Below are 14,957 nucleotides of genomic sequence, written 5' to 3' on the forward strand. Positions count from 1 at the left end.
ATGAAAAAGTTCATAGGGTAATTTTTGCGCAGACATTTATTGGTTTCCAGTTCATTTCCTTTGAGCCAAACAAACTGGGTATCAGCCCAGAAATGTCCACGCAGTGGTTGGCTGATGCTTTTCACAGATACTGATAAATAAGTGTGGTGCAACCAATGAGTTTGAAAGAAATTATTGACAATAACTCTTGCCTTTGGTAAGCATTGCAACATTATTCGAGTAATTGTTAACTGCCTTTCATTAAAATTAAGTTATACAAATTTAACTTAGGATCCCCTGCAGCTAGTCCACAGAGCAGTGACAACAGTGATACTCATCATAGTGGAGGCAGTGATATTGAAATGGATGAGCAAATGATCAACAGGGCAAAGCGTGCACAACAACGATTGTCAGATACAGAGGTAAGAAATTAAAGTGCAAGTAAATTAATTGGAAAAGACAAAGTTAATCGTTAGTTTTAGTTGATCATGCTTTGCTTGGTGAGGCACTGATTAGACAATTATGTAGTATTTCAGCTCTCTGCTCAGTGGTATCCATTGGTTAAGTAGATGGCAATTTGAAATGACAGGTGTTGACCATTGAATAATGGATAATCAATAATAATCTTGAATTTAAGTCGTCTTAAAAGTTCAACTGGAGTATTATTAATGAATAGAGTTATACATTCAACAATGACTGGTGTTTTTCTTCTTAGGAGTCTATGCAAGGAAGTTCTGATGAGACTGCTAATAGTGGTGAAGATGCCAGTAGTGGGCCTGGCAGTAGCAGTGGACACAGTGATGGCTCTAGTAATGAAGTAAATTCAAGTCATGCCAGCCAGTCAGCTGGAAGTCCAGGAAGTGAAGTGCACTCGGAAGACATGGCAGATAGTGAAGCTCTCAAAGAAGAGGAAGATGATGAAGAGGAAGAGGGAGATCATAGCCCCCAGAACGAGGGCAGGAACCCTGAATTACGAACTCTGAGTGCGGAATCACAGTCAGGACTTTGTATGACAGAATCGCCAGGTGGAGTAGAACATGACCGACCTAATAGTGGATCAGGCAGGGACATTTCATATAGCACTGATGCAGTTCCATCAGGGGAAAATCGAATCCGACTGCTTGATACTTGCTCACATCCTGAAGACTCTGAACATGACATGTCAGGGGAGATAAATACTGCACACATATCACAAGGTTCTCAGGACTCGTGTATCGCACAAACAGGAGATTTTTTAGGAGAGGCAATTGGGAATGAAATATTTAACTGCAGACGTTTCATTGGTCAGCAACATCAACATCATCATCATCATGATGGGTGAGTTTAGTCTGCTTTATTTTTGTTTCAAACTTAAATGGTTGATGCTAAATTTAAGGATGATGGTGCAGGGGCGGCATGGTAGCACAGTGGTTAGCATTATTGCTTCACAGCGACAGGGACCTGGGTTCGATTCCTGGCTTGGGTCACTGCCCGTCTGGAGTCTGCACGTTCTCCCCGTGTTTCCGTGGGTTTCCTCCCACAGTATAAAGATGTGCAGGTTAGGTAGATTGGCCATGCAAAATTGTCTTCAGTGGTCCAAAAAGGTTAGGTGGGGTTACTGGGTTGGGGGGATAGGGTGGGGATGTGGGCTTAAATAGGGTGTTCTTTCCAAGGGTGGGTGCCAACTCGATGGGCCGAATGACCTCTTTCTGCACTGTAAATTCAATGAGGTTCTGATTTAAAATTGATAAAACATGGAATCTCTATGTTTCTGTGAAACGTAACGATTATTCTATTCTGGGGATGCACAAATTAGAATTTGTGAGGTGACCAATTTTTGGCTGGAGGCTTTGAACTGCATAATTTGGTTATGCTTAATTTACAATCATTTAAAACATTTTTTAAAAGAGTACCCAATTCTTTCTTTTTTCCAATTAAGGGACAATTTAGCGTGGCCAATCCACATACCCTGTACATCTTTTTGGGTTGTGGAGGTGAGACCCCCGCAGAAACGGCGAGAATGTGCAAACTCCACATGGACAGTGACCCGGGACCGGAATTTAAACCGGGCCCTCAATGGCGTGAGGCAGCAGTGCTAACCACTGTGCTGCCCTCCAATTTACCATAGAGTAAATTGCAAAAACACTTTCTTGAATTTTAAATGAATTTGTATTTGAATATTGCCTTTAAATGCATGTTCCCTGTGCAGACACTGCTGTGCCCATCAATGTACACTACCTAACAACCTAAGCACTTGCTGTACATTACCTTTTTAATGCAAGTGTTTTGCAACTGGTGAATAAACTATGCTTGCACACTCTGGTGTTGTGACCATCAGAACTTCCTAAGGGAAGGGAAATAAGTGTGAGAAAGGGAAGGTGGGAGGGGGTGTGGATGCGAGGAGGGGAGGGTGTGTGTGCGTATGGGGGAAGGGTGTGTGTGTGTATGGGGGAAGGGTGTGTGTGTGTATGGGGGAGGGTGTGTGTGGGGGAGGGGGGTGTATGTGTGGGGGAGGGGGGTGTATGTGTGGGGGAGGGGGTGTGTATGGCGGAGGGGGGTGTATGGCGGAGGGGGGCGTGTGTATGGGGAGGGGTGTGTGTGTATGGGTGAGGGGTGTGTGTGTATGGGGGAGGGGGGTATATAGGGGCGGGGGGTGTATGTGGGGGGGGTGTATGGGGGAGGGGGGTGTGTGTATGGGGGAGAGGGGGGTGTGTGTATGGGGGTTGTATGGGGGAGTGTGTGTGTATGGGGGAGGGGGGAGTATGGGGGAGGGGGGACATGTGTATGGGGGGTGTGTATGGGGAGGGGGGGTGTGTATGGGGGAGGGGGGGTGTGTATGGGGGAGGGGGGGTGTGTATGGGGAGGGGGTGTGTGTGTATGGGGGAGGGGGTGTGTGTATGGGGGAGGGGGTGTGTGTATGGGGGAGGGGGTGTGTGTATGGGGGAGGGGGTGTGTGTATGGGGGAGGGGGTGTGTGTATGGGGGAGAGGGGTGTGTGTGTATGGGGGAGGGGGTGTGTGTATGAGGGTTGTATGGGGGAGTGTGTGTATGGGGGAGGGGGTGTGTGTATGGGGGAGGGGGTGTGTGTATAGGGAAGGGGGGTGTATGGGGGAGGGGGGGTGTGTATGGGGAGGGGGGGTGTATGGGGGAGGGTGTGTGTGTGTATGGGGAGAGGTGTGTATGGGGGAGGGTGTGTGTATGGGGGAGGGGAGAGTGTATGGGGGAGGGGAGAGTTTATGGGGGAGGGGAGAGTGTATGGGGGAGGGGAGTGTGTATGGGGGAGGGGTGTGTGTATGGGGAGGGGTGTGTGTATGGGGAGGGGTGTGTGTATGGGGAGGGGTGTGTGTGTATGGGGAGGGGGTGTGTGTATGGGGAGGTATGTGTGTGTATGGGGAGAGGGGGTGTATGGGGGAGGGGGTATATGGGGGAAGGGGGGTGTGTATGGGGGGGATGTGTGTGTATGAGGGAGGGGTGGGTGTGTGTTTGGGGCAGGGTGTGTATGGGGATGGGGGTGTGTATGGTGGAATGGGGTGTGTATGGGGGAAGGGTGTGCGTGTGAATGGGGGAAGGGTGTTTGTGTGTATGGGGAAGTGTGTGTGTGTGTGTATGAGGAAGTATGGGGGTGTGTGCGTTTGGGGAAGTAAGGGTGTGTGTGTGTGTTTGGAGGAGGGGGGTGTATGGGGGAGGGTGTGTGTGTATGGGGGAGGGTGTGTGTGTATCGGGGTGGGGGTTGTGTATGGGGTGGGGGGTGTATGGGGGAGGGGGGGTGTATGGGGGAGGGGGGGTGTATGGGGGAAGGGGGTGGTGTGTATGGGGGAAGGGGGTGGTGTGTATGGGGGAAGGGGTGTATGGGGGAAGGGGGGTGTATGGGGAAGGGGGGTGTATGGGGGAAGGGGGGTGTATGGGGAAGGGGGGTGTATGGGGGAAGGGGGGTGTATGGGGGAAGGGGGTGTATGGGGGAAGGGGGGCTGTATGGGGGAAGGGGGGGTGTATGGGGGAAGGGGGGGTGTATGGGGAAGGGGTGGGGTGTATGGGGAAGGGTTGTGTGTATGGGGAAGGGGTGGGGTGTATGGGGAAGGGTTGTGTGTATGGGGAAGGGGTTGTGTGTATGGGGAAGGGGTTGTGTGTATGGGGAAGTGGTTGTGTGTATGGGGAAGGGGTTGTGTGTATGGGGAAGGGGGTCTGTATATGGGGAAGGGTGTGTGTGTATGGGGGAAGGGTGTGTGTGTGAATGGGAGAAGGGTGTGTGTGTGAATGGGAGAAGGGTGTGTGTGTATTGGGGAGGGGTGTGTGTGTATGGGGAAGTATGGGTGTGTGTATGGGGGAGGGAGGGGGTGTATGGGGAGGGGGCGGTGTATGAGGATGGGCCTCATGTTTTGTATTCATGAGGACAGATACAAGAATGCCTTATTTTGGGAGTGGGAGGGGTGGGGGACGATTATCTGAAAAAAGGATGTTGATTGATCGGCAAGTTGACTTTGGTCGAAGTGTTACCAAGGAACTATTGCCTCCAATGCTTTTGTTTAATTCGAAAAATGTGCAAGAAAAATCACAACAAGGTTGCTTTGTTCATTCCAGTCCTTTTAATAATGTAGACTGCCTGATGACAAATGCTAAACAATCCTGTTTCTCTTCTGGCTCCATAGTTTTATTGAAATTATTCAGGGCTGAGTTAGATAGATTCTTGAGAAGGAAGGTGAGGGGAGCAGACAGGAAAGTGGAGTTGAGACTGCAACCAGATCAGACATGATTTTATTGACTGGCAGAGCAGGCTCGAAGAGTCGAGCGGCCTACTCCTGCTCCTAAGCCCTGTGTTCCTATAATGCTTTAGCTGTTTCTGCTAATAATGTAGTACAAGTTATTATTCCTTCATTAGACTTCTATTTTGAAGCCGACTTCTGTGCTGTCTCTTTCAGCTAAAAAGCAGGGAGGCATTCAAGTTGTGGACTTTTGAACAGTTGTAATCACCAAGGTGATATTTTCCCATAGAAGAAGATTGATTTGGCCCTTCCAAACTAATATGTGTATCCTACTACTTCAGAGTGCTGAAGTTGAGCAATATGTGCAAGGAGAGCTGCAATTCGTTTACCAGGCATTGGTCATGTTAATTTGGTTTTAAATGAGGGCAATGAGAGCCCTCTGCAAGAGACCAACACAGAAAATAGCACCACAAGCTAATATTGTTGATATACAGTAGATGGACAGAGTAGTGAAACGTGAAAATTGGAATAGGAGCTGTCGTGTTGGGTGTTCCGATACACAAACGAACCAACACGGTTGTAGATGGTACAACTCTGTTTTATTATTCTGTACAATAATAACTATTAGCTTCTGGCTGTGGTTCGTATTTCACCAGCTAACCTATAGACCCTATAAGCACTATCTTAGTGAGACACATAGCACATGGTGTATGTCTGAGTGGCATGCTGTTGAGTTCTGTGCTCTGAGCTATCTCCTGGTAGAATGAGCGGGAACTGTGGTGTTCCCTGTTTTATAGTGCGTGTGCTCTCACTGGTGATTGGCTGCGATGTTGTGTGTGTGTTGGTTGGTCCAACTACCTGTCCATCAGTGTGTGTGTGTGTGATTGCAGCATGATATGTTAATGTGGATATCATGACATCCCCCCTTTTCACAAGGATATGTGCCCACATGGTAATAAATATTGGTGTGTACTGAGTGCATCTGAGTATGTGTGTGCAATATTTACAACATGTACATGAGGCTAAACTATAGAACATAGAACATAGAAAAATACAGCACAGAACAGGCCCTTCGGCCCACGATGTTGTGCCGAATCTTTGTCCTAGATTAATCATAGATTATCATTGAATTTACAGTGCAGAAGGAGGCCATTCGGCCCATTGAGTCTGCACCGGCTCTTGGAAAGAGCACCCTACCCAAAGTCAACACCTCCACCCAACATCCACCCAACACTAAGGGCAATTTTGGACACTAAGGGCAATTTATCATGGCCAATCCACCTAACCTGCACAACTTTGGACTGTGGGAGGAAACCGGAGCACCCGGAGAAAACCCACGCAGACACTGGGAGGATGTGCAGACTCCGCACAGACAGTGACCCAAGCCAGAATCGAACCTGGGACCCTGGAGCTGTGAAGCAATTGTGCTATCCACAATGCTACCGTGCTGCCCTTAAGAACAAATAAATCTACACTATATCATTTTACCGTAATCTATGTACCTATCCAATAGCTGCTTGAAGATCCCTAATGTTTCCGACTCAACTACTTCCACAGGCAGTGCATTCCATGCCCCCACTACTCTCTGGGTAAAGAACCTACCTCTGACATCCCCCCTATATCTTCCACCATTCACCTTAAATTTATGTCCCCTTGTAATGGTTTGTTCCACCCGGGGAAAAAGTCTCTGACTGTCTACTCTATCTATTCCCTTGATCATCTTATAAACCTCTATCAAGTTGCCCCTCATCCTTCTCCGTTCTAATGAGTAAAGGCCCAGCACCCTCAACCGTTCCTCGTAAGACCTACTCTCTATTCCAGGCAACATCCTGGTAAATCTCCTTTGCACCTTTTCCAAAGCTTCCACATCCTTCCTAAAATGATGCGACCAGAACTGTATACAGTACTCCAAATGTGGCCTTACCAAAGTTTTGTACAGCTGCATCATCACCTCACGGCTCTTAAATTCAATCCCTCTGTTAACGAACGCTAGCACACCATAGGCCTTCTTCACAGCTCTATCCACTTGAGTGGCAACTTTCAAAGATGTATGAACATAGACCCCAAGATCTCTCTGCTCCTCCACATTGCCAAGAACTCTACCGTTAACCCTGTATTCTGCATTCATATTTGTCCTTCCAAAATGGACAACCTCACACTTTTCAGGGGTTAAACTCCATCTGCCACTTCTCAGCCCAGCTCTGCATCCTATCTATGTCTCTTTGCAGCTGACAACAGCCCTCCTCACTATCCACAACTCCACCAATCTTCGTATCGGCTGCAAATTTACTGACCCACCCTTCAACTCCCTCATCCAAGTCATTAATGAAAATCACAAACAGCAGAGGACCCAGAACTGATCCCTGCGGTACGCCACTGGTAACTGGGATCCAGGCTGAATATTTGCCATCCACCACCACTCTTTGACTTCTATCGGTTAGCCAGTTTGTTATCCAACTAGCCAAATTTCCCACTATCCCATGCCTCCTTACTTTCTGCAGAAGCCTACCATGGGGAACCTTATCAAATACCTTACTAAAATCCATGTACACTACATCCACTGCTTTACCTTCATCCACATGCTTGGTCACCTCCTGAAAGAATTCAATAAGACTTGTAAGGCAAGACCTACCCCTCACAAATCCGTGCTGACTATCCCTAATCAAGCAGTCTTTCCAGATGCTCAGAAATCCTATCCTTCAGTACCCTTTCCATGACTTTGCCTACCACCGAAGTAAGACTAACTGGCCTATAATTCCCAGGGTTATCCCTAGTCCCTTTTTTGAACAGGGGCACGACATTCGCCACTTTCCAATCCCCTGGTACCACCCCTGTTGACAGTGAGGACGAAAAGATCATTGCCAACGGCTCTGCAATTTCATCATTGCTTCCCATAGAATCCTTGGTTATATCCCGTCAAGGCCCGGGGGACTTGTCTATCCTCAAGTTTTTCAAAATGCCCAACACATCTTCCTTCCTAACAAGTATTTCCTCGAGCTTACCAGTCTGTTTCACACTGTCCTCTCCAACAATATGGCCCCTCTCATTTGTAAATACAGAAGAAAAGTACTCGTTCAAGACCTCTCCTATCTCTTCAGACTCAATACACAATCTCCCGCTACTGTCCTTGATCGGACCTACCCTCGCTCTAGTCATTCTCATATATTGCTCACATATATGTAAAAGGCCATGGGGTTTTCCTTGATCCTACCTGCCAAAGATTGTTCATGCCCTCTCTTAGCTCTCCTAATCCCTTTCTTCAGTTCCCTCCTGGCTATCTTGTATCCCTCCAACGCCCTGTCTGAACCTTGTTTCCTCAGCCTTACATAAGTCTCCTTTTTCCTCTTAACAAAACATTCAACCTCTCTTGTCAACCATGGTTCCCTCACTCGACCATCTTTTCCCTGCCTGACAGGGACATACATTTCAATGACACGTAGTACCTGTTCCTTGAACAAGTTCCACATTTCACTTGTGTCCTTCCCTGACAGCCTATGTTCCCTATATACATAGGAAGGTGTCAGGTGCAACAGAGCAACGAGGTTGTACCACGAACAAAACAAGTGCAATCAGCAAATATCGAAAGAGAACTTCTGGAACGACAAGAAAGAAACACGATAACAGTATTGCAAAACAATTCAGTGAGTCCAATGTGCAAACAGGCTCATACGTCCAGTCTATTAGGTGGGCGCCGAATTCGGGTTTACCGCCTCAAGGGTGGGTCAGGATACACCGGCTGAGGAATGGGCCTGGCCACGGGCGAGAGAGGAATAGGCAGAGTGGCAGGAAGCTCAACGAAGTCGACATCAGGGACAACAGGAGGGCGTGGCACCGGTGCATGATCATGTAGCGAGCGCGGAAGCAGCCGAAGGGCCCGCCGATTATGGCGGCGAATGGAGCCGTCAGGCATGCGAACCAGGAACGAGCGGGGAGCCACGCGGCGGAGAACCTCGGCGGTTGCCGACCAGCCACCCTCCGGTAGGTGTATTCGGACGTTGTCTCCAGGCGCTAGGGCAGGAAGATCAGTTGCCCGAGCGTCATGTGCCACCTTCTGCTGAGCATCCTTTGCATTACTGGAGCATGGTCGGGTTTAGGAACATGAATGAACGGCACAGTTGTCCTGAGGGTGCGACCCATCAACAGCTGGGCTGGCGAGAGGCCCGTGGACAGTGGGGCCGAGCGATAGGCCAGCAGGGCTAAACAGAAGTCAGATCCGGCATCAGCAGCCTTGCAGAGGAACCGCTTCACGATATGGACGCCCTTTTCCGCCTTGCCATTCGACTGGGGATGCAAAGGGCTGGACGTCATGTGTGTGAAGTCGTATGAAGCGGCAAAAGAAGACCATTCTTGGCTCGCAAAACAGGGCCCGTTGTCAGACATGACGGTGAGCGGAATTCCATGGCGAGCGAAGGTTTCTTTACATGCTCTGGTTACAACTGATGATGTCAAGTCGTGCAGGCGTATGACCTCCGGATAATTTGAAAAATAGTCCATTATAATGACGTAGTCCCTGCCGAGCGTATGAAAGAGGTCCACACCCACCTTTGCCCAGGGGGACGTGACCAACTCATGAGGCTGAAGTGTCTCGGGGTTGCGCTGGCTGAAACCTTTGGCAGGTGGGGCAGTTGAGCACCATGTTGCCGATGTCTTCACTGATGCCCGGCCAGTACACAGCTTATCGGGCCCTCCGCCTGCACTTTTCAACTCCGAGATGGCCTTCGTGCAATTGTTCGAGTGCATGCTGTGTGGGATCACAATCCGGTCCAAATTTAGGAGGACACCATCAATGACGGCCAAGTCGTCCCGGACATTGTAGAATTGTGGGCACTGCCCCTTGAGCCACCCTTCCGTCATGTGGCGCATCACACGTTGTAGAAGGGGGTCAGCCGCAGTCTCACGGCGAATGTGGGCCAGACGTGCATCAGTAGCTGGCAGATTGGCCGATGTGAAGGCTACTTGTGCGTCGACCTGACAGACGAACCCCTCCGATTCGGGCGGTGTGTTCACTGCTGTGGACAGGGCATCCGCGATGATGAGGTCCTTTCCCGGGGTGTAGACAAGTTGGAAGTTGTACCTCCGGAGCTTGAGCAGAATGCGCTGGAGGCGAGGGGTCATATCGTTGAGATCCTTCTGAATGATGGCGACCAGAGGGCGATGGTCGGTCTCCACAGTGAACTGCGGAAGACCATACACACAATCGTGGAATTTGTTGATGCCGGTCAACAAACCCAGGCACTCCTTTTCAATCTGCGCATAGCGCTGTTCTGTGGGGGTCATTTCCACGAGGCATAGGCGACCGTGGCCCATGATGCAGTGTTGTCCCGTTGCAGGAGTACCGCCCCAATGCCGGACTGGCTGGCATCAGTCGCGATCTTTGTGTCCTGAGTGGTGTCGAAGAACGGCAATACCGGGGCGGTGGTGATCTTGAGCTCCTCCCATTCCTTCTGGTGTGCGGGCAGCCACTGGAATTCCGTTGTCTTCTTGACCAGGTGGCGAAGAGCCGTTGTGTGCGAGGCAAGGTTGGGAATCAACTTCCCCAGGAAGTTGACCATCCCGAGGAAGCGTAGCACTGCCTTCTTGTCTGCCGGCTGCGGCATGGCTGCGATAGCTGCCACTTTGTCGGCATCCGGACGCACCCCTGACCGGGATATGTAGTCCCCCAGAAACTTTAGCTCAGTTTGGCCAAAAGAGCACTTGGCTCGGTTGAGGCGCAGGCCCTGATCTCGTATCCGTGCAAAGATACTCTGGAGACAATTGATGTGCTCCTGTGGTGTGGTGGACCAGATGATGACGTCGTCAACATAGACTCGTATGCCTTCGATGCCCTCCATCATCTGTTCCATGATGGGATGAAACACCTCGGATGCCGAGATGATGCCAAACGGCATCCTATTGTAGCAGTATCTGCCAAAGGGAGTGTTGAAAGTGCACAGCTTCCTGCTAGACTGATCCAGTTGAATCTGCCAAAAACCCTTTGAGGCATCAAGCTTGGTGAGAATTTTAGCCCGAGCCATTTCGCTCGTGATTTCTTCCCGCTTGGGTATGGTGTAGTGTTCCCTCATGATGTTGTTGTTCAGGTCTTTCGGGCCGATGCAGATCCGGAGCTCGTCGGAGGGCTTTTTTTTACGCACACCATGGAGTTAACCCATGGCGTTGGCTCTGTGACCCGGGAAAGCACTCCTTGGTCCTGCAGGTCCTGCAGCTGCTGCTTGAGGCGGTCCTTGAGTGGTGCTGGGACTCTACGAGGTGCGTGAATGACCGGGGTGGCGTCTGGTTTGAGCCGTATTCTGTAAGTGTAGGGCAGTGTGCCCATGCCCTCGAAAACCTCCTGGTTGTGGGCGAGGAGTGGGTGGAGCTGCGCCCTAAAGTCTGCATCCGGGAAATCGGACGTGCCTTCTGGAGACAAAGTGTGTACTCGCTGAACGAGGTGGAGGATCTTGCACGCCTGTGCGCCTAACAGAGAGTCCTTCGAGGATCCAACTATTTCAAAAGACAGTGTGGCTGTATGTGAATTGTGTGCAACCTCGAGCTGGCAGGACCCCATGGCCTGGATAACGTTTCCGTTATAATCAACCAGCTGACAGTGGGATGGCAGAATCGGTGGTTTAACCTTCAAGGTGTGGAAGGCTGACCATGCAATGAGATTGGCGAAGGCACCAGTGTCTTAAGCGGAATGTGATTGGTGATCGGTTGACCGTTAGGGTGGCACACCATTCATCGCCCGGATTAATGCTGTGCACTGGCATCGGCTGGTGGGTCCGACTTGGGGACATCCGGTTCTTGTTTATTACCGCAATGCGGAAGGGTTCCCGATCGTCGGTATCACCGGTCTGCACATCGTCCGGGTATGACTCTGTGTATGGGGGCTGAATGGCCCGCACGTCCCTGCGAGGCTGGCGGAATTGCGGAGTGTTGGCAGGTTGAGCTGCTCGACAGCAGGCAGCGTAGTGGCCCAGCCTGCCACAGCGGAGGCAATGTCGCGCTTTGGCTGGACATTGCCGCTTTAAGTGTGCGGATCCACCGTTGCCACACGTCATGGTGTTCGTTGCGCCACCGCGCATGCGCGGTGCGGTCCTGCGTAGAGCGCGCCTGCGCAACCCATCCCTCTGCGTCGACGTCCCCTCTTTTGGCGCGTACAAGCGCGGGAGTCCTCGGAAAGCGCGCGAAATGGCCGCCCTCATCCGGGCCGCGGGCCGGGAGGAACTCGATCGACTGGACCCGCTCGGCCTCGTAGGACCCCTGCCGTGCCGATTCGGCTGCCTGGAATTGGGAGTACCGGCTGGTCGCGTTTTCGTGGAGGACGCAGGTCTCGATGGCGGTGGCTAGGGTGAGGCGCTTTATTTTGAGCAGCTGCTGGCGTAGGGTGTCCGAGGTGACCCCAAAAACTATCTGATCCCGAATCATGGAGTCGGAGGTGGCCTCATAGCCGCAGGACTGCGCGAGGATACGGAGATGTGTCAAATAAGATTGAAAAGGCTCATCCTTACCCTGCAGGCGCTGCTTGAAGAGGTACCTCTCAAAGCTCTCATTAACTTTCACGCTGAAGTGTTCCTCAAATTTTAGAAGGACCGTCTTGTACTTCGTCTTGTCCTCGCCTTCCGCGAATGCCAGGGAGTTGTAGATGTGGATGGCGTGTTGCCCTGCCGTGGAGATGATGAGGGCGATCTTCCTGGTGTCCGATGCATTCTCCCTGTCTGTGGCTTCCAGGAAGAGTTGGAAGCGCTGTTTAAACAGCTTCCAGTTGACGCCAAGATTTCCAGCGATCCGGAGCGGCTGCGGCGGGCTGATGGTTTCCATGGCGCAGGATGGCGGGTTTCTGAAGAGGTGCAGGTAGGTCTCACAGTCGCTGGCGAGTTTCCAATCCTGGTATCATGTCGTGTTGGATGTTCCGATACACAAACGAACCAACACGGTTGTAGATGGTACAACTCTGTTTTATTATTCTGTACAATAATAACTATTAACTTCTGGCTGTGGTTCGTACTTCACCAGCTAACCTGTGGACCCAGCCCTAGCACTTTCTTAGTGAGGCACTCAGCACATGGTGTATGTCTGAGTGGCATGCTGTGAGCTCTGTGCTCTGAGCTATCTCCTGGTAGAATAAGCGGGAACTGTGGTGTTCCCTGTTTTATAGTGCGTGTGCTCTCACTGGTGATTGGCTGCGATGTGTGTGTGTTGGTTGGTCCAACTACCTGTCCATCAGTGTGTGTGTGATTGCACCATAATATGTTAATGTGGATATCACGACAGGAGCAAGTAAAAATCGAACGTTTAGAAAGATAGCCAGATAAAAAAATTAATTTAGGGCAGCACAGTAGCACAAGTGGATAGCACTGTGGCTTCACAGTGCCAGGGTCCCAGGTTCGATTCCCCGCTGGGTCACTGTCTGTGCGGAGTCTGCACGTTCTCCCCGTGCTCCGGTTTCCTTCCACAGTCCAAAGACGTGTAGGTTAGGTGGATTGGCCATGCTAAATTGCCCTTACTGTCCAAAAAGGTTAGGAGGGGTTATTGGGTTACGGGGATAGGGTGGAAATGAGGGCTTAGGTGGGTCGGTGCAGACTCGATGGGCCGAATGGCCTCCTTCTGCACTGTATGTTCTAGGTAACTAGCATAAACATTGGAGCTTGTGAGTTAGGAATAGCAGGCCTAGAGAAGATGACTAAACAAAACGAAATTCATATCAGGAACCAGAAATAAAAAGATCTGGAAGATAAAAGGCAAACTATGAAACATGTAATTATTATAAATGTTGTATTTTGTGATGCTCATTTAAAATTTAGCATAAATGCAGCTCATAATTAAATATGCAAAATAGCATGTCAAATAAAGGGTTAGCCAGGAAAATCCTCAAAATTGTGTATTCATCTCATTTTATTAGCCAAATAAAATTTCTGTAAATCAATATAGCATATGGGATTATGTGAAATGTGACATCTAATTAACCTAAAAATGAAGAGAATTTGTTTTTCTGAGGCGTTTAAATATACATAATTGGAATGCTAGGTTAATGAGATTTTTCTTGAAGTTTCTTGAATTAGACTCTCTTCTTCCTTGCTGATTTTATCCTTTTACTTTCCTTTCCTCTCTGTTCCTTTTGTACAGATTTGTTGACATACCTCCCCAACTGTTGTTTATTAACATGTCAGGCTTGATTGCATAGGGAAAGGGCATCACAATTTAATTCTGGCCTTTTAACTGCCAATCACACTTCCAGTTAGCAATTAGCTTTCTTCACAAGTGAGGTTTTGAGGTCATGTGTTACCATTCAGATGACCACCTTAGATGAGATCGTCTGGGTCAGCACAGTAACACAGTGGTTAGCACAGTTGCTTCACAGCTCCAGGGTCCCAGTTTCGATTCCCAGCTTGGTCACTGGCTGTGCGGAGTCTGCACGCTCTTCCACATCTGCCTGGGTATCCTTTGGGTGCTCCAGTTTCCTCCCACAGTCCAAAGATCTGCAGGTTAGGTGGATTGGCCATGATAAATTGCCCTTAGTGTCCTAAAAGGTGAGGTGGGGTTACTGGGTTATGGGGATAGGGTGGAAGCATGGGCTTAAGTAGGGTGCTCTTTCCAAGGGCCGTTGCAGACAAATGGCCTCCTTCTGCACTTCAAATTCTATGAATCTAGCATCAAAGCTAGAACTCTTGGTCTCTGTGGTTCAGTTACCCAATGGGAAAAAACTCAGCTTCTCAGGTTATATATACACACTATCAGCATATTTTTTAAATTGAGAGTTCAGTGCCACTTACTGCCAACCAATCAGCACCCTCTTCTCATGCAGTATAAATTGTGGCAACCTTTGATACTTGGCTTTCTTGCATCTGCCGCAAGACACAGGTTTCAAATGCATGTCTCTCTTATTTCAGCAATACTCAGTTCTGTACTACCAAGCAACCATTTTTATAGAATCATAGAATCTCTACAGTTCAAAAGGAGACCATTCAGCCCATCAAGCCTGCACCAACCCTCTGGAAGAGCAGTCTACATAGGCCCACTCCCCTGCCCTAACTCCGTAACCCCACCTCACTTTTGGACACAAGGAGCAATTTTTCATGGCCAATCTACCTACCCTGCACATCTTTGGATTGTGGGAGGAAACTGGAGCACCCGGAGGAAACCCATGCAGACACTGGGATAATGTGTAAACCCACACAGTCACCCAAAGTCAGAATCAAATCTGGGTCTCTGGCGATGTGAGGTTGTGTCACCATGCCGGCAAACATGGAATGGCCAAGTACAGTATCTACTCTGTCTATGGCAAACAGCCAAAAGGACATGCTGTTTGATACAATCCGTCAGT

General features: G+C 49.7%; 1 protein-coding gene across 9 annotated transcripts in view; it reads left to right on the top strand.

Annotated features, from left to right (window-relative positions):
* The window catches only part of usp34 (ubiquitin specific peptidase 34), a 446,082-nt gene that overhangs the window by 136,285 nt on the left and 294,840 nt on the right, over positions 1–14,957 (top strand). For all 9 annotated transcript variants that reach the window (XM_072507777.1, XM_072507780.1, XM_072507781.1 and 6 more), the window contains exons 13-14: positions 271–401; positions 695–1,296. In XM_072507777.1, coding sequence (XP_072363878.1) covers positions 271–401; positions 695–1,296 — 733 coding nt within the window. The remainder of the gene's footprint in view (positions 1–270; positions 402–694; positions 1,297–14,957) is intronic.

The sequence above is a fragment of the Scyliorhinus torazame genome, chromosome 1, assembly GCF_047496885.1.
Source record: "Scyliorhinus torazame isolate Kashiwa2021f chromosome 1, sScyTor2.1, whole genome shotgun sequence".
Lineage (NCBI taxonomy): Eukaryota > Metazoa > Chordata > Chondrichthyes > Carcharhiniformes > Scyliorhinidae > Scyliorhinus > Scyliorhinus torazame.